Source organism: Muscardinus avellanarius (genome assembly GCF_963383645.1).
Source record: "Muscardinus avellanarius genome assembly, chromosome: 4".
NCBI lineage: Eukaryota > Metazoa > Chordata > Mammalia > Rodentia > Gliridae > Muscardinus > Muscardinus avellanarius.
In genome coordinates, this window is record NC_137789.1 from 162,135,115 (window position 1) to 162,160,404 (window position 25,290).

The 25,290-nt window shown below is 57.1% G+C and overlaps 1 protein-coding gene across 1 annotated transcript in view; it reads right to left on the bottom strand.

The window, feature by feature from the left end:
• CFAP46 (cilia and flagella associated protein 46) overlaps window positions 1-25,290 on the bottom strand; it is a gene marked incomplete at both ends in the record, with an annotated part of 88,889 nt that overhangs the window by 47,774 nt on the left and 15,825 nt on the right. The window contains 13 exons of the mRNA XM_080694888.1: window positions 3,295-3,461; window positions 3,990-4,097; window positions 4,722-4,871; window positions 5,989-6,154; window positions 7,161-7,373; window positions 9,042-9,175; window positions 10,118-10,248; window positions 11,041-11,171; window positions 12,425-12,548; window positions 14,069-14,189; window positions 14,352-14,580; window positions 19,890-20,080; window positions 22,315-22,413. Coding sequence (XP_080551014.1) covers window positions 3,295-3,461; window positions 3,990-4,097; window positions 4,722-4,871; window positions 5,989-6,154; window positions 7,161-7,373; window positions 9,042-9,175; window positions 10,118-10,248; window positions 11,041-11,171; window positions 12,425-12,548; window positions 14,069-14,189; window positions 14,352-14,580; window positions 19,890-20,080; window positions 22,315-22,413 — 1,964 coding nt within the window. The remainder of the gene's footprint in view (window positions 1-3,294; window positions 3,462-3,989; window positions 4,098-4,721; window positions 4,872-5,988; window positions 6,155-7,160; window positions 7,374-9,041; window positions 9,176-10,117; window positions 10,249-11,040; window positions 11,172-12,424; window positions 12,549-14,068; window positions 14,190-14,351; window positions 14,581-19,889; window positions 20,081-22,314; window positions 22,414-25,290) is intronic.

Genomic DNA, 25,290 nt, shown 5'->3' on the forward strand with positions numbered 1-25,290 from the left:
ACTAATGATACAATGCTGATCTGGTGGATGCCGAATTCTAGAGTGATAGCCTCTTCCCTTTGTCTCCTGGCTTGCATTGATTCTGATGATATCAGTAATCTGTACCCTTCTTGTCCTGTCTATAATACCCCCCACCCCATTTCTCTACACAATTGTCCCGTTGTCTTTGGTCTTAACTTGGCTGCAATGGAACTAGGCTTGAGGATCATGGAGAATCCTGGCCCTCCTCCTGGCCCAGAGCTCAGCAGGCATGCCCTGTCCTCAGCTCGGAGCTGACACTCCAGCTGTTATTTTCAGCTAGCATGTGTTCAGAGCCCCGTTCCCTCCCTGCCTCTGGCCCTGAGCCTGTCCCGGCACCGCGGCCTGTCCCCTTGCTCATCAGGCTTCTCTCTTCGTACTTGAGCTTCCCAGGCAGCTGCTCTGTCTGGGTCCCGCGGCTTCTTCGGGGTTTAATCTGATGTTCCCCTCTTTCTTCTGGTGACACTGCCATTTCGGATCCTGAGGCTGCAGTACTATAAATTCCACTAGGATCTTATTATGGCTGCCACTTATTTGTTGAACTCCCCCCTTGCACACTAACTGTGCCCGTTAAAACCCTTTCCTGTGTTTCCAGTGGCTGTCTTAGGGCCCTGTCTGCTCATTTCGATGCACATATCGGGTCTGGGTCTGCTGCTTTTTCTCCTGGTTGTGCATCACACTGTCCCACCCCCTCACGTCCAGTAATTGTTGCATGCTAGACCCTGTGAGGCCTGGGCTGCTTGGACCCTGACTGATGTCGGCTTCCGGTCAGATTTCCTGGGAGCCGGGCTGCATCTTACTGGGTTTGGAGCAGGCTTTGTCTGGGCGGGCCAACAGCGGCTACATCTCCAGGTATGTTCTCTCTGACTCCTTGGAAGCTCAGCCTCCCATAGTCCAGTGCCTCTCAGCACGGCATGGGCCCTGGTGCCTCAGGCCTGCGCCTCCTGTCCGGCACATGCACCGCTGCCCACTCGGTGCCTCTGTGAGGAGACGATGGCCCTCACGAGGCGGCTCTTCCCTCTGCCTCCGTGGCAGGAGCATCCATTCCCATCCTGCCTGGGCTCCACTTCCCAGCACTGCCAGCTGTAGGCTGCCCAGGTAAAATGCTGGGGCGAGCAGGGCTCCTTTCAGGGTTTCCTTCTGTAAGAACTGTGACTGTGTGCCATCCATAACTCTGTCTGAAAATAATCGTTTTGTGTGTTTTTTCAAGTTTTACATTTTGTTTTTCAGCATAGAACTGGTATAAAGAATGACTTAAATTTATGTAGACCCAATATTATCAGTGATTATGTTAAATAGAAGTGTTGACTAAAGTAGCAGGCCAAATGACATTCTTGTAATATTTTCTCTTAACCAATTTTATGTCTATTTTAAGTATCTACCTGAAATGTCTTATTAATATATATTTCTTTGCATGAACATAATAAAGTAAATCTGATTTGGGTGATTACACATTCACAGTTAAGGATTCAAATTCATTTGTAACTGCACTATTTTTTGCCAAGAACTGGAAACAATACTTGTTATTATTTTGAAATGCTATCATAAAAATTACTCTGTAACAAATTCCATGCTGGAATTTCTACACATAACTTTTAAAAGAGAAACTAATTGGGATGAAAATGGGAAGTATGTGTAAATTTTGAAAAGTGTGTCATTTACAAAAGTCCTCTGCAGGGCCCATGTCTGAACCTGCCCGCGTACCTTGCTTGACAAAAGGTCCCAGGGCTCTGGCAGTGACCAGCAGACAGCGACACCATGCGCCGTCTCTCACTGAGCACGGGCCACTGTTCCCCCGGCTCTCCAGCTCCCCACACCCCAGCTCCCAGACCCTGTGGATTGGTGAAAACCCGCACACCACCCAGGACAGAGGCCGCAGGGAGCAGCGACGCCAGTCGCCACGAGAGGGCGGTGGTGGTCTGCAAATGGATGCAATCAGTTTTTCAGCCTCATCCAACCTCTCTCTCCCTGCCATGGTGCCAGGACTTGCCAGCCCTCCTCAAGCACCAGGCCTCCACCTGCCAACGGGTTCTTAGAGCCAAACGCCCGGTCTGATCATGGCCCCTCGTGCTTCCAGTGCGAGCACGCCTCTGCCTGCCTGTTTCCTTGCATGGCACGAGGGGCAGCAAGCCTCTGTTGGGTGCCAGGCACAGGGCTACTAGGGACGGCACTGTTCCTGCTGATGCGTGAGGGAGGCCCAGGCTCGGGAGGGCGCGCTGTGGACACCGAGGTCACATTCCTTTGCTGACTCCCAGGCCCCAGAGCTGTCTGTGAGGGAGACAGGCAGACCATCCAGCCCTGTCCAACCTGTCCTTGAGGGGATTCTGACCCGCAGGGCAGATGTTACCACCTCCCGAATCCTGCTGCTGTGGCTGGTGCCACCACCAGAGGCTCTGCCTAGACCTGGGATCACTGACCAAATCCGCCACCGGCTGCAGGGACACCTCTGTAGCCGAGACAGGGCTGCTTTCAGAACAACTGCACTCAGGGCGAAGCTGAACAAGGCCCAGCGCCAGGAAAGCACTAGCTGGCAGGACGCTCTCACGGCGACAGGCGTCAACCAGCCCCCCATTCAGAGAGAGGGGAGATTAAGTGCTGCAGGTTCTGACCACCTTAGTGCAACGTCAAACGACTAAAGACGGGAGTATGGAACTGTAGGGAAAACCGAGGCCCCGTGGCTACTCTGCGGCTCTGGAGCGGCAGGTGGCAGGTCAGAGGGCACCTTTCTCCACTGAGGCCACCTCTGGTTACTTCTGGGTTTATTTAGGTGCACCGGTCTGCTCAGAATTACTTCACAAAGCTGTCTGTGTCACACGTGGGAGATGGGGCAGCGAGGTCCTGGCTGCAGGCTCACGTGGGCTTAGCACCCCATAAGAGGCACCAGGAGCTGTCTTGCAGGAAGAAGCGCCCTCTGTGAGCCAGAAGGCAGCCTCCCCTGCACCAGCTCTGCCAGGCCTTAAGCCTCAGCCTCCGGACCTAGGCCATGGATTCCTGCTGCTCAGGCCTCTGGGCCTGTGGCATGTTGTCGTGGCAGCCTGAACCAAGGCCCTTCTCTGCCTGCCATGTCCACAGCCAGTGGTCCAGGTGCCTCCGTGTGTGGGAGGAGCCACTGAGGGCGTGTCCCTGAGATGTGGAGCTGGTGGGTGGGGGCCGCCCTCCACAGGGCTGGCCGAGGGAGCCGGTGGACCAACCCGAGGCAGGTCAGGTTCCTGCAGCCCTCCGTGAGCTCCCTGCCGCGTGTCATCACCATCGGGGTGTCACTGTGGGGTCACTCACCGGCGGAATGCCCTTAGGTACTTGATGCCCATCTGCGTGGCCTTCTGGGAGCAGGCCATGGTGAGCTCGTGGTCATGGGCAGCGTAGGCAAAGTGGGTCAGCCGCGTCAGTGTCTGCAGCTCCACTAGGGGCTCTGGCCAACTGCACTCGGAAGCCATCTTCACCAGCTTGCCGTGGGCAGTGGCGGGAGAGAAGGGAGTCGTTAGTGGCAGGACTTCCCTAGCCTGCTGTCTGGCCTCTCTGGAAGTGCAGGTACCACCTTCAACCTCCTGCTCAGTGCAGGTGTCTCAGCACAAGTGATTTAGCTGCACTACTCCAGACAGAGCCACAATTCACGAGGCACAGCACGGCTCACAGCCAAAAGCCACATCGCCACTGAAGGCTGTGGATGCCCTGCCGCCCACACGGCCTCCTGCCCCAGCCTGTGTGTTGCCCACGGGCCCCAGGGCGTAGGATGAGCTGGACAGAGGTGCCGGCCAGAGAAACACCTTTCCTCACATCAGGGGCACTCCAAAGCAACCCGGGGGTGCTCTGAGGGTAGCGCTCCGTTCTGCTGGGAGATGTGGTGGAGACGGTGTGCTTGAGTCTACACCGCTGCCTGGGAGGTCCTGAGCCTCAGCTTCCTCACCTCTCTTGGGGGTTTGCCCTGCACATGGCTGCAGGTGGGCATGCCTCCAGAACCCTCTGGCACGCACCTGGGCCAGGGGGGGCACCGTGAAGTCCATGAGGCCCAGCCCATTGCAGGAGTACATCTCCAGGGCGACGAGGACTCTGGTCATGTTGCTGATGTCCTCGTTGGTGCTCTGCTGGCGAGGGGTGGGCACTGAGGGCCTGTCCTGGGCCCCAGGGAGGGGGCTGCGAGTCTGGAGCACTCGTGACTCCCATAGCATTAGCTACTTCTGTGAGTGGCAACCTCCTTCTCCTGTCCCCAAAGGCTCATGGGCAGCCCTGCCTGAGCCCACAAGGCGGTGCTGTCTGGCGTCTGGGGAGATAGCTGGAGGCTCCCCTCTCCTCTACGGGGCTCCCATCCGCCCCCATGCTGCCCAACGCCCCTCCGCCCTCCCTCGGGCCCTTCCCTGGGGCCCCAGTCTGTACGGTGGCCCTACAGGCTGTGTCCCCTTATGTTGACAGGGGGCATGGCGGGTGACTCCAGCCCTGCCAAGGGATGACTCTCTGGTGAGTAGCTCTGTGGAGGCTGCACCCCAGAGGTGCCGCGCTCAAACCCCACAGAGGCCTCGGCTCCTGGTTCTCCTGGTGGCCAAGGCGGTCCAGGGAGACAGAACCTCCAGACCTCACGGATGGGGACACTCCTAGCAACTTGGCCCAGTGGCAGGCTGTGATGACAACAAAGGGCCGCACCTTGGGGAGGGAGCCGCAGGTCCCCACTGTGCCCACCACACATGCCCCAGCTGCCCGTGATGCCACACCTGCTCGTCGGTGCCCAGCCTCGGCCCGATCTGCTGTTGTGCCAGCTGCTTGGCCTTCACCCAGGCGGCAATGAGCTGCTGCCGCACATTGGTGGGCACCACCTGCTCAGGGTCGTTCCCGTTGGTCAGGTTCAGCGCGAACTCGCAGACCTGGGTGGACGGGCCTTGCCTCACGAGATCTGCGTCTAGGCAGGGAGCCCGAGCCCACACCCAGTCCTTGGCAAGTGAGGGGCCAAGCAGTCACCCCACTCTGGTTGGGGTGGTTCTGGGGTGACAACGGAGAGGTGCAGCTACCGTGTGCTTTGCTGGCTTGCTCTGTGCCTGACTTCTCGCCTTCCAGCAGGGATGAAACCCCACATGCGGGCTGTTACCAGAGCCTGGGCCAGTATAGTAGTCATTGCACCAAACATAACCAACCTCCAAGCCAGGACACGGGCCACAACCCTGCAGACACGAGGAGCCCGGGCTCCCCACTGCCCCGCCACGCCCCTCCATCGTCACTTGGATGGACTTCCAGGAGGCCCTGCATTGTCCCTCAGAGACACCATGGGAACAAGTGGCCCTGTCGCCTGCAGTGCAGCTCCTGCGCACAGCTGGGTGCTGCACTGAGCTTCTCTGGGCTCTGGTGGTGCCCTTGCACCCCTGGGTTTCACGCCAGGCCAGTCCTTTTAGTCCTGGGCCTGGCGGGTGGGCGGCATGGAGCCCTCGGGGAGGTCCTCCTCCCGCCCCTGTGCACACAGGCCCTTCTCTCCTTCGCTATCTCTCTCTGCAGTGCAGGGTCCTACCCCCTGTAGCTCCACATCCTCTGGGATGAAGACTGCCTTGAGGGCTCTCCAGGCCCCCTGCACTGACACGGGGCCCCAGAGCTGCGCCCCTCACAGTGCCCCTTGGGCAGAGGGAGGAGCCCTGCTGGCCTCCATCTCTCCAGCCTGGCCCGGGTCTCCACGAGTTCCACCTGCCAGGTGTCCACAGCAGTGTGGGTAGCGGGCTTCGTGCTGTCCAGCACGCTGCTTCACCAGGGCCTGGGGTGGGGGTCTGCATGAGTTTAAGCAGGCACAGCATGCTGACCCCACCCCAGGTCTCCTTGGTCACAGCTCACGTCCCAGCACCCCACTTGGGGCCTTGTACCCCACTCCAGGCAGCTGGCTCCTCAGAAGACTTGCCATGACCATCTGCGGCCTGCCCCACCCCAGTGTGTGTCCTGGCCCTTCACGGGCCCGAGCCTTGCTGCCCTCCTGCTCCACAGCCCTGGCCTAGGAGGCTCTACCTCTACCGCTGTTCTGATCTCAGAGGAGGCTCCCGAGTCCAATTGGACATGAAAGAGATTGGGTCGCAAAATCTTTTTTGACTTTTCAGACGTCTGGGTGGGGATCCAGCTGATGATCAAGCCTCGAGCCAAGGCATTGCAGAGCATCACTAGCATAACTGCGTCCCTGGAAGACAAGCAGGTGAATGAGGCCCCAGATCCCTGCAGCATCGCCATGACTGCCTCCACAAGGCTCCGGGCTCAGGTGTGTGTCACACGCAGGTCTCTGCAGAGCCACCACAGGCTGGGGCCAACCAGCATGTTCACACAACTCCTCTCTCAGGACTTAGCAGATGGGGCCAGGCCCTCGAGGGAAGAGCTTAGAGTCCCCACCACTCAGGCAAGGCAGCCTGGGTCTCCACCTGAGAGGGTGACCCTGTGCAGGCTCCTCGAGAGCCCCGGGAGGGCTGGGCCAAGGCAGGGGCCACCCTGGTGGTGACCAGGCAGAGTGGACCTGAGGCTAAGCACAGGAGGTAGCCAGATGGTCTCCATGTGCCAAGAGGCAGGGACCCTGCTGCAAAGACTCGCAGGCCAGGCTGTGGCTCGGAACGCGTCAGAGGTCCCTCCAAGCTCTGGGCCACTCCAGGCCAGGACCCCTGGGCAGTGGCTCCCACCAGAGGTGAGCACCGCTGTGCAGTCCTCCACCTCGTGGTCCACTCATTACTGAGCATAATTAATGATCACAGTACTCATCTACTCTGCCTAATTCTAGCATCCTACTTCGCTATCTGGGGAAAAAAAAAAAAAAAAAGCAAGCTCCTGGTCAGACTAAAAACCAAACCAACAAAAATTACACTAAAATCCCATCTTAAATGACACTCTGACCCAACCTGATGTTTTCAAATTTCTAATTTTAGCTGGGAAAACAGTATCTCACAAGTTCACATCCACCTGGCTAAAACCATACCAAGGCTCCCACTCCCACACAACCCCTAAACCTGGGATGAGGGGTGCATGGGGTGGCTCTGGTCCTCCCAGCTCAGGCCACAGCTCGCTTGCCTGCACAGGTCACCCGTGGCTCAAGCAGGAGCACCTCTGCTATGCTGGTTTCCATGGAACCCCTTCTACCCAGAGTAGCACGCCTGGCCCCACAGTCTCCCCTCTGAAGGCACAGAGCACAGACCCACACCCACCCGTGGTGGCCGGTGGCCTTCACGATGCTCAGGAGGTGCAGCAAGGCGTCCACCAGTTCCCTCTGCCGCCCGGAGGTGATGAGATGGTGGTTATGGTTCAGGACATAGACCACGGCGTTCTGCACAATCCAGGCTTCTCCTATCTCCTGCCCGATTTCCGCAGAGCGCAGCCAGTTATTCATGGCGTACTGCGACAGGCCTTCTATCCAGTTTCTGCAAACACACACCAGCAAGCATGTAGCTCCGCACAGAGGGAGCCCATTTGGAAGCCAGTGCAGGCTCTCTGGGCTTCCCTCTGGGGCCTGGAGGGGGCTTCAGGCCGTCTGTGCCATGCGGGTTCAGGTAGGCTCCTCTGGGGCACCTTCTCTGGCCCAGCCTCAAGCAGCCACTTCTGTGGCTGTCCCATCCTGCCCGAGGCTCGGCCCGGCTCAGCTCTCCCTGTCCTCTGCCCACCTGGCTCCAGTCTGTCCTCACCTCCAACCTGGATGCCGGCTTTACCCTGGACCAGCCCCACAGGCACTGGTCCCCGCCACTCACCTGCTCTGAGGAGCCCCTGGGCAGAAGTTCTGCCTAGGCTGCATGTCCACCTGGCAGCAGCCTGGCCCTGGGCTCCTCCTTGCCATTCTGTGATCTGCACCCATGCAGGCACAGAGAAATTTGCGCCATGTGTGAGTGAACAGCTCCTTGCCCTGCCGGCCCCACCAGGGAAAACTTTATCTATCAAGGGCCAGATAGTAAGTATTTGGGGCTTTGTGAGCTACACAGGTTCTGTTGCATTTTTTTTCCCATTTTGCTTTACAGTTTGTAAAAATGTCCCAGCTACTCTTAGCCTGTGAGCTGTATAGAAGCAGTCCAGTCCTATGAGCTTCCTCCATCTGGAAGCAGGGTTGCTGAGCCCTGAGCCTGGGCTAGAAAGCATCTATGTCCCGCCACATGACAGCAGACCCCCTGGGCAGGTCACCAGGGCAGAGCATGGGCCAGGCCTAGTGCTCGAGAAGCCCTAGCAGCTACAATGAGAGATGACCTAATGAACACCACGGCAAATGGGCACACGGTGGTCGCTGCCGCCTCCTTCCTGGCCAGGGCCCGGGGCTGGCTGAGTAAGTACCGCTTGCAGGCCTCTCCCACTGAACCGCAAGGAAGGTGAGATAGTTCTCAGTCGAAAGTATTTTAGATTAAAAAGTCAGCCAGATTGGCAGTGCATGCTTGTGATTGTTTGGGGGCTTGTAATCTCATATGGGCAAGTGTTTGGATGTTCTGTGCAAATTCGGGGTGTGGTCAGTTTGTGGGGCCCCAAGGTGCATCCTGGCAGCTTTCCCTGGAGACCTGTGGCAGGCAGAAGAGGACCAATGGCCCCACTTCGCATCACTGCTGTCCTGTGAGTTGTTCTTCCTGGTAGCTAGAAGGGCTAACTAGAGTGGACAGAAGCGCAGCTCATCAAAACACTGAGAAAGCCAGGCGTGGTGGTGCACGCTTGTCATCCCAGCATTCGGGAGGCTGAGACCAGAGGATTGTGGTTCGTGGACAGCCTCAGCTACTACTTAGTGAGGCCCTCCACAACTCAGTGAGACCCTGTTTCAAAATAAAGAATTAAAAATAGGGCAGGGGGTGTCGCTCAGAGGTCGAATGCACCTGAGTTCCAACCCCAGACCCACACACACACACCAAAAAATCCCACACTGAGAAAACGTTCACGCCCTTCCCTCCCCAATACTAGCCAGGCCCGGGCCTACGGGCTGCTGGATGCACTGCTCAGTCCCGAGGTCAGTGCAGCTGCGCTTCCTGTCCAGCGACCTCAACTACTGAGGTGAAAATGGAGGCTGCTTTGTGAGCCAGGAGAAGCCCGGCTCGGCCGCGGGGCAGAGGGACGCTGCTGCCCACCTGTATGTGATCCACTCTGCGTTCATTTCTGGGGGCTCAGGCACGTAGCCAGCTGGGTGCTGGCTAAGGTCCTCAGGAGGGATGGCCCGGTCATTCAGCGCCACGCCTTCCAAGCGCAGCAGGTGGACGGTGGCCTGTAACGAAGAGTGTGGCAGGAGAGGTTGCAGGCAGGGGCGGCACCTTTGCCCTGAGCTTTGACTTTGGGAGCACCCAGCGCAAGGCGAGGACTGGCATGGCAGACCCCACTCCACCTGCCTGCCTGGCTAGCATCTCAGGGAGACCGGGCTTGTCTCAAAGGCGCAGCCCCCACCCCTCACCACGCCTCATGGAGGAGCAGAGGCCTCATGCCATCCACCGCCAGTCCACTTCAGCTCTCCCTGTTACTAAGCCCAGGTGCTGGCTGAGGGGGTCACGAGGAGAGGCGGGGCTGGCCTGTGCCGCGGCCGGCCTCCTGAGCACGGGGTTGGCTTCTGTCCTGATGTCCCCAGAGACTGAATAAATTAGTGAGGGCCTCAAAGGAAACAGCCTAGATGGGCACAGAGAATTCTGAAGTCAGGATAGGTCACCAAGGTGGCTGCAGCGCGGTGCAGGGTGGGCGCAGGAGCTCTGGCCCAGGCCACAGAGTGGGCTTTGATCAGCTGGGCCCATTCCGCCCGCCGACCGGGGCTGGTCCGCACCCAGCCGCATCCACGTGGGCAGGGGAAGGGCAGGCTTCCTTGCCCTCGCTGGTGTGACGTGGGCCAGGGCCTGAGACCAGGGCCGCAGAAGCGCTGGGCAGAGACTGCACCTCCTTCCATCCTTGTGACGCAGGCTCCATTTAAATCCTTGGGTGAAATGACACTGACTGGCTGGGCCTCCGTAACTTGGGACTCACCGTTCAGAATTGCACAACCCCACACATTTCTATACATTTCAATTTTTCTCTTAGAAGTTTTCCTAAGGACCCAGGAAATCCTACCTCCCTAACACACAGTTTTGCTCCAGGAGCAGAGGTGGTGCCTGTGAGGAATATCTTTGGTGTGTTAACAGGCCACCTGAGACCGTGCGGACATGCGAGAGCGACCCCCAGGACACACCTCGGCGCTGATGAACCCCACCTCTGCGAACTTGCGCAGCAGGCTTGGGGAGACCTGCTTCTGCAGGACCACCTCAGACATGCCCCAGCTGTCCTGCAGGGACATTCCTTCAGCACCTCTCTTCTTCTTTCCTGAGGAAATGGCAGCAGTTAAAGATCGTCTCTTTTCTAGAAAACATACAAGACATGAGAATCCTGGGCAGGTCCCCCATGCCTGGGCAGGGCTCAGGTGGGGAGCATGTGGGGCCTCAAACATGGCAACAGTGTCAGAGCAAGCTGGCAGCTGCTAGACAGGGGGCCCCTGACCCCTGGGAGTACTCTTAAGACAATCAGTGGAGCCCTTGCTATTGTTACAATTAGTGTGAACTTTCAACTGTAGTCCATTGCAAGCAAAGCTGTCCCTCTGTCTGTGGGGGCTGGTTCCCGGACCCTTGCAGATGGATGTCCAGGTCCCTTGTATAAAATATCTCAGTATTTGCATACAGCATATACATACCTTCCGCTATACTTTAAATCATGTCCAAGTTACTTATAATAGCCAATACAATATAAATGCTGTGCATGTAGTTATTGTACTGTGTCGGGAGTCATGACAAGAAAAAGCTCTGCCTGTTCAGTACAGATGCCTTTTTTCAAACATCTTCAAACCTGTCGGCGGCATCTGCAGATGTGGAGCCTGGGGCTCTGAGGCCGACTGTACACGTATTTAAAATGCTGCCTTCCACTTGAAGGCATCCTGGAAGCTGGCAGCCCTTCCTTGGGGCCAATCCTGACCCCTCCCAGGAGGCAGCCCGGCCAGCGGGCCCTGGTCAGGAAGGACCTGCTGCCTAGTGATGCTGGGGCAAGGACACCTCAGCTTTCAGAGGGGCACTGGGCCTGAAGCCCCCACACCGTGGGCAAGGGGTGCACTGGTGAGGGGCGCACCTCGCTTTTGCTTGGTTGGCTTCTTTGACTTGACGCTGTCGTACAGGAGGCAGAAGCGGCTTGCCGTCCGACACACGTCCCATACCCCTTGCTTGCGGGAGACCTTGGCCAGCTCTGCCCAGATCTGAATTCTGCTCTCCAGGACCCCAAACAGGGAGGAAGACAGAGGCAGGTGTTGGTGAGTTAGGAGACACCCACCCAGAATGATTGCTTGAAGGAAGAGCTGCGTTCTACAGCTCCGAGGTTACTAGGACCACCTGGAGACCAGGCAGGGCCCAGGCCCGGGGGCTCTGCTGCATGGGGTGGGTGTGACGGTCAGCGGCCAGTGGTCAGGCTGGGGCTGTCTCTGGGCGAGGGGTGCCCCCGGGTGCTGGTGGCATCTCCTGTCATCATGGCAATGAGGGGCAACGCCACACACAGTTTCTTCCTCCGGGCAGAGAGTCCCCCAGGGGGGCCCCTCTGTTTCAGTCACCCCATCCTGACAGCTGCACCGTGTGTCCACAGGAAAGAGCAAGTCTCTCTACAGGCTCTGCTGGGCTGAGCTTGTCTCTCACACACCAGGGGGAGGTGGTCACAGAGACACCGAGTCTGCATGTCCCCGTGGGACCAGGCAGGTGAACTCTGCCGCAGGTGGTGGCCCTGCTTGCTGGGCCTGACTCTGCTCTCGTCCTGGCCCTTCCCCAAGAGACGGCCTCGCCATCCTCACCGCTCCCTCCTCCCTGGCCCTTCCCCAGGCCTCACCATCCTCACCGCTCCCTCCTCCCTGAACCATCCCCATGAGAGGGACTGGCTGCTCTCACCACTCCCTCCTCTCTGGCCCCTCTCCAGGCCTCACCATCCTCACCCTCCTCCCTGGACCATCCCCAGGCCTCGCCATCCTCACCCTCCTCCCTGGCCCTTCCCCAGGCCTCGCCATCCTCACCGCTCCCTCCTCCCTGGCCCTTCCCCAAGCCTCGCTGTCCTCACCACTCCCTCCTCCCTGGACCATCCCCATGAGAGGGCCTCGCAGTCCTCACCGCTCCCTCCTCCCTGGCCCTTCCCCAGGCCTCGCCATCCTCACCGCTCCCTCCTCCCTGGTCCTTCCCCAGGCCTCGCTGTCCACACCTCTCCCTCCTCCCTGGCCATCCTCACCGCTCCCTCCTCCCTGGCCCTTCCCCAGGCCTCGCCGTCCTCACCGCTCCCTCCTCCCTGGTCCTTCCCCAGGCCTCGCTGTCCACACCTCTCCCTCCTCCCTGGCCATCCTCACCGCTCCCTCCTCCCTGGCCCTTCCCCAGGCCTCGCCGTCCTCACCGCTCCCTCCTCCCTGGCCCTTCCCCAGGCCTCGCCGTCCTCACCGCTCCCTCCTCCCTGGTCCTTCCCCATGAGAGGGCCTCATCGTCCTCACCGCTCTTTGTCATTCTCGTTTCCCAGGCGCCGCAAGTGCCCAGCGGCCTTGTCCACGCTGAGGGTGTGATGCCGAGCCTGGGCGCACAGGTAGGTGAACCGGCCCCTGTTCTTGCCGGTGGAAACTGGGGACAGAGACAAATGGAGCCCCAATGCCTCATGTGCACAGTCACATGAGGGAGGAGCCAGCAGGTGTGGTCCAGGCTCAAGGCTGGGCTCTGGAGGGTTGCGGGAAGTGCCGCGGTGGCCTGTGTCTGTGGCCTTTGACAGCAGCCAGGCCCAGCCTGCCAGGGGTGAGTCGTGGAGGTACCTGGACTTACCACAGGCTCACCACCCCCTGTGACCACGCCATCTGGCCACCTTGGATCAGAAGCGCCCATCTGACCCCGCCCCCACCCTGGTCCCAACCATGCCCCCCAAGGGCCGGTGGGTTCTTTCTGCTCCACGAAGGAAGTTCTGAACCCACTGCTCCTCTCTAGATGCAGCTTCAAGCCACTGCGTGAGGACCGCCCTCTGGCAGGCACAGTGCTCACCCACAGGAGCCAGTGCTGCACCCTCCCGAGCCCTGTGCCCAAGGGCCGCAGCTCTCCTCCTGGGTGGGTGCTGTCTTGCCCCCACCAGGCAAAGTGCACCTGTCCCCTAGGCTGCAAGCAGGTTATGTCACTGAACAAATGAATGGGGAAGCAAAACAGACAGGTGCAGATGATGCCGGCTATTACAGCTGCTCCTCAGACTCATCAGGACCAGCCCAACCACAGCAGGAGTGTGGCCCAGGGCGAGGGCAAGGGAGGGACCTGCCCCTACCCCCACAGCAGGGCACGGCCACCATCCCACCCACCCTCCTCGCCCTCATCCTGGCTCTGCCATGACTGTTCCCCAGCCTCCAGTCCCCACAGCTCCTGGAGTCAGACACGAGAGCTTCCGAAAGGATGGCACCGGAAGGGTGCCCGCCGGGCTCGGGCCCGCCTGCCTGTCCTCCAGAGCCACCAGCTGGTCCCAAGGAGCTGGGTCAGCCGCTCACCAACAGTGCTTGGGACCCCAGCCTTGAATTCCAGCATCGGAAATTTGCCTAGACTCTCCCTGAGGCTATAGACAACTGCCTGTGGGGGGGAGAGGCTGCTCGGATCCCAAGTGATGTCCAGTGTGCAAGGTCAGCCCCCCCACTGTCCTGCCATCCTGGACAGTGCCACATGCCCGACATGCCCCTGGAAGAGGCCGGTGGACGTCCTGACTCAGGACCATGGAGCACCGCCTTGGGTGGGCCTGCCCCCATCTGACTGTCCTTAAAGAAGACATTAGGATGGACACAGAGGAGGCCAGCAGGACAGCAGAGGTGGACCACCATCCACAGGCCAGGGAGGGTGGCCTCAAGGGACACCGCCTGCCACGGCTCACCTAGGACTTCTGCTCCCCAGGACCGTGAGGAGTAAAAACCACATGGCTCTGCCATGGCAACCAGCACAGAGGGACCAGAGGCACAGCCCCTCTGAGAGGGAGGCAGTGAGGCGGGAGGCAGTGAGGCCGGGAGGTGCAGTCTAGACATGTCTAAGCCCTCAAGGACCTCTTCCTGTCTGGTGTCCACCATGACTGCTGAGTGGAGGCCCTGCTGCAGGAAGGTCAGGACTGGACCAGGCAGGCTGCTCACCCTTGGCCTCGTTCTCGCTGTCCAGCACGATCTGGAAGGTGTCGGGGGCCAGGGCCAGGCCCGCATTCACCAGGAGCGCGCGCTTCTTCCTGACGCTGTCTTTGGGCATGGCCTTTTTTGCCTGCACGGAGGAGGAGGGAGGGATGAGCATGTGGTCCAGGGCAGCCTCCCCTCACCCTCTGCCTAGCAGGTAGCAGGCGCCCTCGGCCTGTCTCCCTTGTTTCCCTACAGCACCTGCACCTTAGCGCTCCCCTGGAGCTGGCCGGGCCCCCTCTGCCTGCACCTGCTCAATGGCCAGGATGGCCCTGTCCTCTGCACGCTCGGGGGAGTGGTAGAGCATGGTGCAGAGGCGCAGCCTGGTGAAGATCATCTTCAGCTTGTCCTGGTAGAGGCCCAGGCTGTCCAGGTGCATGGCCTTCTGCAGGTGCTCCATGGCCGGCTCCAGCCGGTCCTGGTCCTCCTCGATGTGCGCTAACTCCTTGTGCACTTGGCAGCGAAGCAGGGTCATGAGGCTGAGGACAGGTGGTGTGGGTAAGCTGGCCGGGCTGCCCAGGGCATGAGGCTGGGGACAGGTGATGTGGGTAAGCTGGCCGGGCTGCCCAGGGCATGTGGCTGGGGACAGGTGGTGTGGGTAAGCTGGCCGGGCTGCCCAGGGCATGTGGCTGGGGACAGGTGGTGTGGGTAAGCTGGCCGGGCTGCCCAGGGCATGTGGCTGGAGGCAGGTCGTGTGGTTAAGCTGGCCTGGCTGCCCAGGGCATGTGGCTGGGGACAGGTGGTGTGGGTAAGCTGGCCGGGCTGCCCAAGGCATGTGGCTGGGGACAGGTGGTGTGGGTAAGCTGGCCGGGCTGCCCAGGGCATGTGGCTGGGGACAGGTGGTGTGGTTAAGCTGGACGGGCTTCCCAGGGCATGTGGCTGTGCCCACCCCAGCAGAAGGCAGGGCCCGGCCCGGCTTTCCAGCCTCCTCCGGTCTCCTGAGCCCTGCCCTGACGACTCTCAGGGGCAGAGGGTGGGTCCTGGGACTACTGGAGGCCAGAGCCGGCTGGCAGGAGCCATGGGCCTGGTTCAGGCAGGGAGCAGTGGGGTGAATCAGCGGGGTCCAGGAGAGCGACTGTGATGTGGTTCTGGGACAGGCCCAGCACACAGGACCACGACACACCGTCCCCATGTGGTCCTCCATCGCACACATACACACCCTCTCTGGGGGCTCCTGGCGCCATAGAGTGGTGGGCATGACACAGTCCTGCTTCCCACTGCCCTGCCCTGCAGCCCACGGCCCCTGCTCAGGGCTTGTGGGCACACCCCAGGCCCCGCTCAGGACTCCAGCCCACACTGCGGGCCAGCTGTGCTGGGACCACGAGAGGCCCGGCTGAGCAGAGCCACCACCGCTCGCGGCACAGGGAGGGAGGGCCTTCCCGACCGCTGCCCCCAGGCATTGCATCCAACCAACTGCTGAGCAATGATCCCGTAGGACCCCAGACCAACCGACTGTCCATAAAGACAGAGAAGAAAGAGTGATACTGGTACACACAGGAACTCATAACGAGGAGGTGAGGCTGTGTGGAGAAGTAGTGTCCAGGACCGGGAGCCTGGGGCGTAGCAGTGGAGGCCTGGTCAGGGCTAGGGAGGCAATGCTCCCACGAGGGAGCCAGAGCCCACAGACACTCCCTGCGGGTCCAGACAGTGGACCAGCTGCTTTGCGATGCCTGAGCGAGGGTGAGGGTGAGGCGCACCAGGAGCCCCACAGCCCCATGCAGAGGGCCTGTGCCTGGAGCCGCACCACGGGACACTCATCAGAGGGTGGCAGCAGAGTCCACGCCCTCCAAAGCAGGGCCGGTGGGCAGGGTGGCAGGCAGAAAGGCCAGACCAGCCACTTTCAAGTACTTCTGCTTCCAGTTGGGGTGAAGTAGCTTCCCACGGAGCCCCCCACCAAGCACAGTGCCCACAAACCTGGGCTAAGCAAACCTGGGCGCCAGACTGTGCCCTGGACGAAGGGGGCTCAGGAACATCCCTGGGGGAGGCCTCCTGGTGGGCCATGGCAGAGCAGGTACAAGCAGGGTGCAGTGTCTGCTGAGCTGAGGCAGAGCCCGAGTGCCGGCTGCTGGGCTGAGCCTCCAAGCATCTGCCAAACAGAACTAAAACCAATGCCGGTGAGAGCTGCAGGCGGGCTGCGTTCCCAGCTCGACCCCGTCAGGATGGGAGGCCAGAGACAGCCCGAGACAGCACACAACACAGCCCCCGTGACCTAGGGCAGCAACTGCCCTGCCAACTAGAAATGAAGCCCAACAATTCTCAAGAGAGGACAAAATGCATAGATTTACATTTTGTGTCGTCCACAATGCTCAATACAGAGCAAAACTTCACTAGACACATGAGGAGACAGAGGAACAGGGCCCATGTGCAGGGCCAGATGCTGGGCTTAGCAGCGAAATCTTTCAAAGCGAATATCATGGTAGACTGTCGAGAACATGTGCACAACCCAGGGGAAGGGTTAATGGCTGGACACATAGGGTATGAGTAGAGAGACAGAGACTAAACACGTGGAAATACTAAGCCTAAAATTATAATCAGTGAAATGAAAAAAGTCATTCCTGAGCATGACAGAGAGCAGATTTGGGGAGGGGGCAGAGAAAGGGGCCTGTGAACCTGAAAATGGGCTGTGGGAATCCCTCACCCACAGAATCTAGAGCTTCAGGATTGATTGATTGATTGATTGATTTGGTGGTACTGGGAGTGGAACCCAGAGGCTTTCTACCTCCGGGCTATACTCCCAGACCTATTTTATATTTTTATTTGGAAACAGGGTCTCACTAAGTTGCTGAGAGCCTCACTAAGTAGCTGAGGCTGGCTTCGAACCTGTGCGATCCTCCTGTCTCAGCCTCCCAAGTGCGAGGATTACAAGGGTGCGCCGCCACACCTGGCTTGAGCTACAGGTTTTAAAAGTCAGTGGGAACCAGGGCCACAGGGTGATTTCCCACAGTGTACAGGTAAGCCCCAGGGGGAGAGAGGACATGCTGGCTGTCAACCTTCAGAATCTGACCATAAAAGCATCGCTTTGTATATCTGAGTCTCTTAGAGACCCACAGACAATTAAAATAAAAAGGCGCCTATAGCTGGGCATGGTGGCACACCCTTGTAATCCCAGGGCTTGGGAGGCTGAAACAGGAGGATCACACAGGTTTGAAGCCAGCCTCAGCTACTTAGTGAGGGTCTCAAACTTAGTGAGACCCTGTTTCCAAATAAAAATATAAAATAGGTCTGGGAGTATAGCCCGGAGGTAGAAAGCCCCTGGGTTCCACCCCTAGTACCAGTACCACCAAAAAAAAAAAAAAAAAAAAAAAAAAAGGGCTCCTAGAAATATCACAATCAAAACACAGAAAACAAACAGTAGAACTCCAAACCTGGAACCAGAAAGGAGGAAAAAGATACACATAGAGCCAGGTCTAAAGTAACTTGACTTCTCATCCAAGGGCAAGGGGGCGGGAGAAATGGAACTACTCCGGTGTTTCAGCAAGAAAAGCACCTGCCAAACCAGTACCCAGCACTAGTCACAGCACTCTCCAGAGCCCGCAGGAGGCCCAGGCCTGTGATCCCAGCACTTGGGAGGAGGAGTCAGGAGGATGGCAGGTTCAAGGCCACCTCAGCAACTTAAGAGCATCAGCCACTTGAGTCCTTGTTTCAACCCGAAACATAGAAGTGCTGGGAGTGTAGCTGGGAGGTAGAATACCTCTGGATTCAATCCCCAGGCCCACAAAACAGAAAATAAATTCTTCAAAAATAAGGGTGAAGTAGGGTTGTCATCTGATGGCAAGGCTGAGCTCAGGTGAGGAGGGGGTTGGGCAGGGTCACAGGGGCCGGTGGGTGGGAGCTGGGAGCTGGGAAGGAGCCGTGGTCAGCGTCAGCAAGACGGCCACAGGCTGTGCTGAGGAGCATGCAGGGCACGGCCTGGAGGAAGTGCTGCCTGAGAGGGGCAATGGGGAAGCCCACAGAGGGCATCCGGTGGTCCCAGAGCATCCCTCGCCCCACAGGACAGAAGGAAGAATGGACGGAGAGTGCAAAGCCAAGCTCTCCTCGGGTCAGGGGCTGGCGGCAGGGTTCACACATCCCACAAAGGAGGTGGTTGTAGCTGCCAGGAAAATGAGACGCAAAGACGTCCTCTTAGAAACGGGCTTGCATGTATCACGGTCACAGCCGCACAACTCACAATAGCCAAACCATGGAAGCAGCCTCGGTGGCCATCAACAGATGGACACGGGAATGCCTTATCAAACTGCAGGCTAAGCACACAGTGGAATTTTACTCTGCACAAGAGAGGAACGAAATTGCGTCACTTGCAGGCAAATGGATGGATCTAGAGAACATTCTGCTAATGAGATCAGCCAGCCACAGGAAGTATAAAGTCATAGGATTTCTCTCATATGTGTATGTGGAAACTAGGGGGAAATCAGGATACAAGAGGGACTCCAGATAAAGGAGAAGAAACCCCAGCGCAGCACTGGAGGATGACTGGGGCGAATTTGGGGAAAATTAATGAAAGAAAGCTTCCATGGATGCTATGTGCATATACGAAATTAGCAATGTCAATCTCAGTATCCTGTGCGGAGCGGGAAGGGAGTGGGTGGGACCTGTGGGCGGGCAGGGGAGGCCCACCAAGTGTTGTGTGCATTTATGTCCTCATCACTCTGAACTTCAGTGTGATGTGAGACTACAACACCCCCCCCCAAAAAAGTATGTTTTAAAATGAGATCAGATTCAAGGACAGACACAGGCATGCCACACACGGGAGCATGCACGCCAGTGGTGTGCTGGCCAGGCGTCTGCTGGGCCCCTGCCCCTGGGAAGCAATGCTCTCGGAGAAACAGACCATGCTCAGAGAGGAACTCTAATAGTAATAGACACTCAGCTTCTGCCCAGGGCATGAGTGTCTCAATTCAAGAATATACCATTATATAAGCAGCATAAAACAGCCCTAGGCCCAGAGGGCTGCGTGGTTGAGTTCTATCACACATTTGAAGAACAAAATTATAAACTGTACCTGCTATAGTTAGCTATGAATTGCCCCTAGCGAGCTCGTTATTAATATTCAGGGTTGCTGTCATTGAGTCATGAGGGCTATTGTAATGGATTGACCTGGAGCACGGTCCATGTGCTCTCCTCTGCCTCCTGCCTCCATGCCCTGAGATCCATGGGCCGCAGCCCCACGTAGGCTGAGTCCCAAACCATAAAGTAAGTCTTCTTTCCTCTAAGATATAGAATCAGATCTTTACATTATGGCTGCAAATATGCTGACAGATACAGTACCCAAAGTCCTGTGGAAAGAGATTCTCAAGTGGGACTTCCAGCTCCCTCCATAAAGACAGCTGGCTCAGTGTCCAGCCTGACAGAGACGGAGTTCTGGGCTGCATGTTGCAAGAAGAGGTAGGTAAGCACAGAAAATATGCTCACTACTAGGTCTAAGGGGAATCCAAAACAACTCCTGGAATGGCTACGAGGAGGAGAAGCGCTAGTATCCGCGTGTGGAGCCCCGGGACTCCGCAGTGCTGGGGGGCAGGGGGATGCTGCGGTCAGAAGAGGGGCAGCAGAGACTTTTGTTCATGCTAGCCCATCCCAGCCAAGGCCCCTCAGTAGGTGGCTAACCGAGTTCTTGTGCCCTGGGACCCTGGGCTGCAGAGAGACCAGACTCCACGTGGTCACGAGGATGCCTGTGAGGGCAGCTGAGTAGACGCACATGTCCCAAGGATACTCAGGGTGGCCAGCACATGCCATCAGGGGTGGAGCAGCAGACCCCTGCTGCCTAGCCAGGCCACATGCCTGGCTCGCCTACCTGTCCACCTTCTCTAGGACCTCTGCCACGTTGGTCAGCGGTTTCTGCAGGTGGTGCCGCAGGTTGTGTTGCAGCAGGGGCAGGCAGGTGTTCCACTGTGTTGTGCACACCACCTGGATGGCCCGGGGGTCCCCCAGGCGGATGGCGCGCTGCAGAAGGATGTCCAGCCTGCTGACGATGTTCAGCTGTGCCTGCGGGGACAGAGTGACTGTGAAGGCCTATGAGGCACCCAGACCACTCAGACTGTGAGCCAAGCCGGCAGCACCCACTGCACCTGGGGCTTGCGGGTGTGGGCAGGCTGCAGGAGACAGAGCAGTGGCCTGTGTTTGTCAGAAACCTCCTGAGGCTTTCTGGGGGGCCGTGACGCTGCAAGACGTGCTGGCACACCCCGAGAGGCTGCCATGAAGCCTCCCCGGGGCTTTCTGGGGGGCTGTGATGCCTACAAGACGTGCTGGCACACCCTTCCCAGCAAAAAAGCTCTGGTCTGGAATTTCAGGACAGGAAACAAGACTCCGACACACTGAGCCGTCCTCAGACCCCACTAGGCCACCCTGCGCAGCCCAGGCTCCCTGGTCCCCAGCCTCTGGCTGCTAGCCACTGGGACCCCATGCACATGGCTCCCGGCTATGGGAGACCGCGCACCAGGGAATCACGGCCGGTTGTGGCTGCTCAGCTAACAGGAGTCTGCTGGGGCCCAGCAAACAGTGTCAAGGCTCCTCCAGCAGGTGCCCGCCCCCTCTGAAGCCCTCAGGTGGAGGCGTGGCCACACAGCCTCCACTGCAGTCTCCTCAAAAAGCATGGTGGCCACAGTGTTCTCTGCAGATGGTTTTTAAGCAGACATCTATTAGCTGGTCTCCACATGCCAGGCTCCAGAATGTGGCAGCTAACCAAGTCAGTAACCTCCCTTGGGGAGATCGGCACCATCACCACCAGGGTGGACGCACACGCAAATCAAAAAGGAACAAATACCCTGGGCTGTGACCATGAATGCCAGAGAGAGTATATGCCAGGTTTGCGGGCACTGGGATGTAGCCTGGTCCATGCTGGGTCACCCCGGCTCTGCATGGGGGTCCAGGACAGCAGGTACCGCCCCACTGGGGCTCACTTCCTGACCCAAGTGTGAAGGCCTTGGCCTCCCTGGAAGAATGCCATGGCCTGGATGCCCCAGAACTGGCCGTCCGGTTACCACTGGGAAGCCCTTGCACTGATCTGCCCCGCAGGCGCTGCGTAGACAGGGCGCTCCTCGGTGACCCGCGCAGTAGCAAGACCAAGGCTTGCCTGGCTCTAGGAGCTCGGCAGGTCCGGGCAGGGCGGGGTCCCAGAGCTCCTGCCAGGACGCCACCTCCACCCCACCAGTGCTGCCCGCTTCAGCCATTCAGGAAGTTCTGCCCACTTATTGGTCTATTCATTCCTTCATTTTGGCGCTGGGGATGGAACCCGGGGCATTCTACCTCCAAGACACACCCCCACCATGTTTTTTGAAGATTTAAAGAAGTTTATTAGAAAGATAGAAATACAGAGGATAGGAACAGCTCCATACCAGACTGGCATGGAGGGGTGACTCGAATGAATACACCCCACCCCCACCAGTTTTATTTTTTATTTTGAACAGCATTTACGTTGCTGAGGCTGGGCTGGAACCAGTGATCCGCCTGTCTCAGCTTCCCAAGTACAGGGACTACAGCAAGTGCCTCTGCACCAGTTGTTCTTGTCTTTTAAGTGGCAAAGCTCTTACTGAAGAGTAGCCTAAAGTGGCTTCTGGACTTGCTCTCTGGCAGTGGCTACTACTCTGGGCTGCTACTTTTGTCAGTGGACAAAAGACTGATCCCCAGGCCACACACTACCAGCTGGTTTCCAGAGGGGCGCTGAGGAGGGAGGGAGGAGCTCCATGAGGACAGCCCCCAAACGTCCACCCCATGTGACAGCCCCTGGGCTCCAGGCCCAGCAAGGCCCATGGCTGTGGCAGGAGGAGAGCTGTGCTCACCAAGGCAGCAAAGGCCCCGGGGAACACGTGGCTGTCCTCAGGACAAGGGCTGCCGGCAGCGGGGAGGGCATGCACGTGGCCACGGAGAGTCATGGGGAGCCGGCAGCCCCAACCTACCACTGGTGTGGCCGCTAGGGTGCCGGGGACACTGCCAGGGCTGGTCCGGCTCAGGCCTTGGCACAGGAGCCAGGACGGCCAGTTCTGGGGCATCCAGGCCATGGCATTCTTCCAGGGAGGCCAAGGCCTTCACACTTGGGTCAGGAAGTGAGCCCCAGTGGGGCGGTACCTGCTGTCCTGGACCCCCATGCAGAGCCGGGGTGACCCAGCATGGACCAGGCTACATCCCAGTGCCCGCAAACCTGGCATATACTCAACTCCCCACAGGTCTCAGGGACCCACAGGGCAGGCGCAGCGTGCCACAACTCCTGCCCAAGGCTTTACCTCAACGGCCCCTCGGAGGTAGACTTTAACTTTATTTTCAAGTCTCAAAGCTTCTAATTCACATTCAAGACATTCAATTTCAATCAGCTTCCCAGTATCCTGTGGACACAAACATTTGTTATATATACAGGAATTCTTAATGAAAGCAATCATATACATGTGCCAGGTAGGAGTCAACAAACAAAAATTATGAGATAGAACCAGGATACACGAGAAAAGTCCAAATGTTTCCAAAGGTCAAAAGACTTAAGGGAGAAGGCTAAAATTAATTTTTCCTCCTTAATAAAGAAAAATGTTAATTAGAACAACCAAAGATAAGCTGGGTGTGGTATTTCACACTTATAATCCCAGCATTTTGGAGGCTGAGACAGGAGGATTGCGGTACTCAGACAGCCTCAGCTACTTAGTGAGGCCCCTTGCAACTCAGTGAGACACTGTTTCAAAATAAATAATTTAAAAAAATAGGGCTGGGAGGTAGAATGCCCCTGGGTTCCATCCCCAGCACCCCCCCCCACACACACACAGAACAACCAAAGATGAATTTGCTTGTTTGAAATTTGGCAAACCTATTTTCTTCTGTTTACCCCCCATCTGAGGCTCAATGCAGAGAACCTGCAGAAGCTGAGCTCAGCAGCAGAAGCTTAGGATCTGTGCCGGCGTGGGGTCCTGAGCTGGGGCAGGCCAGCCTTGGCTGAGGGGTGGGACTGCCCATCCGTTGGCTCACAGCTGACCCTCTCACTGCCGTGCCCCTAGGGCTCCCAGAGTAGGCTCTGTCCAGCCCGACAGCCAGCCTCAGGTGTGTGACGCAGCCCAGGCTTCCCAGGGGTTGTGCACGGCCAGAGAGCCTGATCCTCAGAGATTTCCATGTTAGACTGGTGCCTTGCTCTAGTGGGGCCCCTCCCCTGCCTGCACCACCGGCAGGGCTCAGGATAAAACTTGCTTCCACATTTCAACCCACAAATTTTATTTACTATTACTTTGGTGAACTTTAAAAAAAAATGTTTCTATTAAAGTACACTGACATGAGTAAGCTGCAAATATTCAGTGTGTGGAGTGTGGCAAGTGTTGGCACACATCCCCCACATGACCCTGCGTGCACCCTGTCAGCTGCCCATCCCTGCCCACCAGCCTCGCTCTGCCCCTGCCCCGAGCCACAGGCGGCCGTGAGTCACATGGCCTCTTCCGCGTTTCTCACACTTGCGGGTGTCTGAAGAATCCTCCTGTAGTATAGTCAGGCCCTGGCCCATGCCAGCTCTGCCCAGCAGTACCCACCATGTGGCGCATCGCAGGCTCGCTCACCTGTACACCTGTTAACAGGTTGGGTCGTTTCCCGTCTGCTGCCATCACGAACGAAGCTGGCCGGTGTGCACACCGCCAGTGTGAGCTTGGTTTTCCTCTGCCTAGGCCAGCCACCGCCCTCGGGGTTGAATGGGGGTCTCTGGAAGTGCCTACTTGATTTTCACAAGTGCCAAGCTGTTCTCCAGCGGCACCTGCCCTTCAGTCCCTCCAGCGGGCGTGAGGGCTCCAGCCTCTCCACGCCCTGGCCAATGCGCAGCACGGCAACCCTGTTTTTACCCGCCTCATGCTGCGTGCTGGCAGGACTCAGCCTCTTGTCACCTGGTTGGAATTCTGCCTGTTTCATTCCTCTGCGTCCACCCCTGTCTTCAAGGTTCTTGGTAGCAAAGTTGTTCATAACACCTTTTATCCTTTTATAGCTCTAGACTGTGGTGATGTTCTGCAGATCACTTCTGGCAGAATGGCCATTTTGATGATATTTATTCTGCCTATCCATGAGCAAAGAAGACCGTCCCATCTTCCAAGGTCTTCTTCAATTTATTTCTTTAATATTTTATAGCTGTAATTGTAGAGGTCTTTTACTTCTTTGGTTAGGTTTATTCCTAGTTATTTTATTGGTTTTGAGGTTATTGTGAATGAAATTTTTTCTCTCTTTCTTTGTGGATTCATTATTGGCATATAGAAAAGCAACTGATTTCTTTAGGTTGATTTTGTATCCTGCCACTTTGCTGAATTGGTTAATCAGCTCCAGAAGTCTTTTGGATGAGTTTTTTTTTGTCTTTTAGATATAGGATCATGTCAACTGCAAACAAGGATAATTTTAATTCCTTGTTTCCTATTTGAATTCCTTTGATAACCTTGTCTTATTGCTGTGGCAAGAGTCTCGAGGACTCTATTGAAAAAGAGTGGTGTGCCGGGCGTGGTGGCGCACACTTGTCCCCACGCTTGGGAGGCGGAGACAGGAGGATCGTGCAGGTTTGAAGCCAGCCGCGCTGGCTTACGAGACCCTGTTTCAAAATATAAAAAAAATAGGTCTGGGAGTGTAGCCAGGAGATAGAAGGGCTTCCAGGAACCCCAGTACCACCAAAAAAAAAAAAAAAAAAAAAAAAAAAAAAAAAAAAAAAAAAAAAGAGTGGTGATAGTGGGAATCCTTGTCTTGTTCCTGATTTTAAGGGGAATTCTTGCAGTTTTTCCCCACTCAATATGATGTTGGCTTTGGGTTTATTGTATATTGCCATAATGATGTTGAGATACATTCCTTCTATTCTAATTTTCTGCAGTGATTTTAACATAAATGGGTGTTGGAGTTTGTCAAATGCTTCTTTAGCATCTATTGATATGATCATGTGGTTTTTGTTCTTAGTTCTATTTAGGTGGTGAATAATGTGTATTGATTTGTGTATGTTGAACCTTGCTTTCCTGGGATGAAGCCAACTTGGTCATGGGGTACAAATTCTCTTGATATGGTTTTGAATGCGTATAGCTAGTATTTTGTTTAGAAAATTTGCATTTATGTCCATAAACAATATTGGTCTGTAATTTTCTTTTCTTGAGGTATCTTTATTTGGTTTTGGTATTAATGTGATACTGTCCTCGTAGAAGAAGTTTGGAAGAATTCCATCTCTTTTGATTTCCCAGAACAAGTTGTGAAATATTGGGATTAGTTCTGAAAGTTTTGTG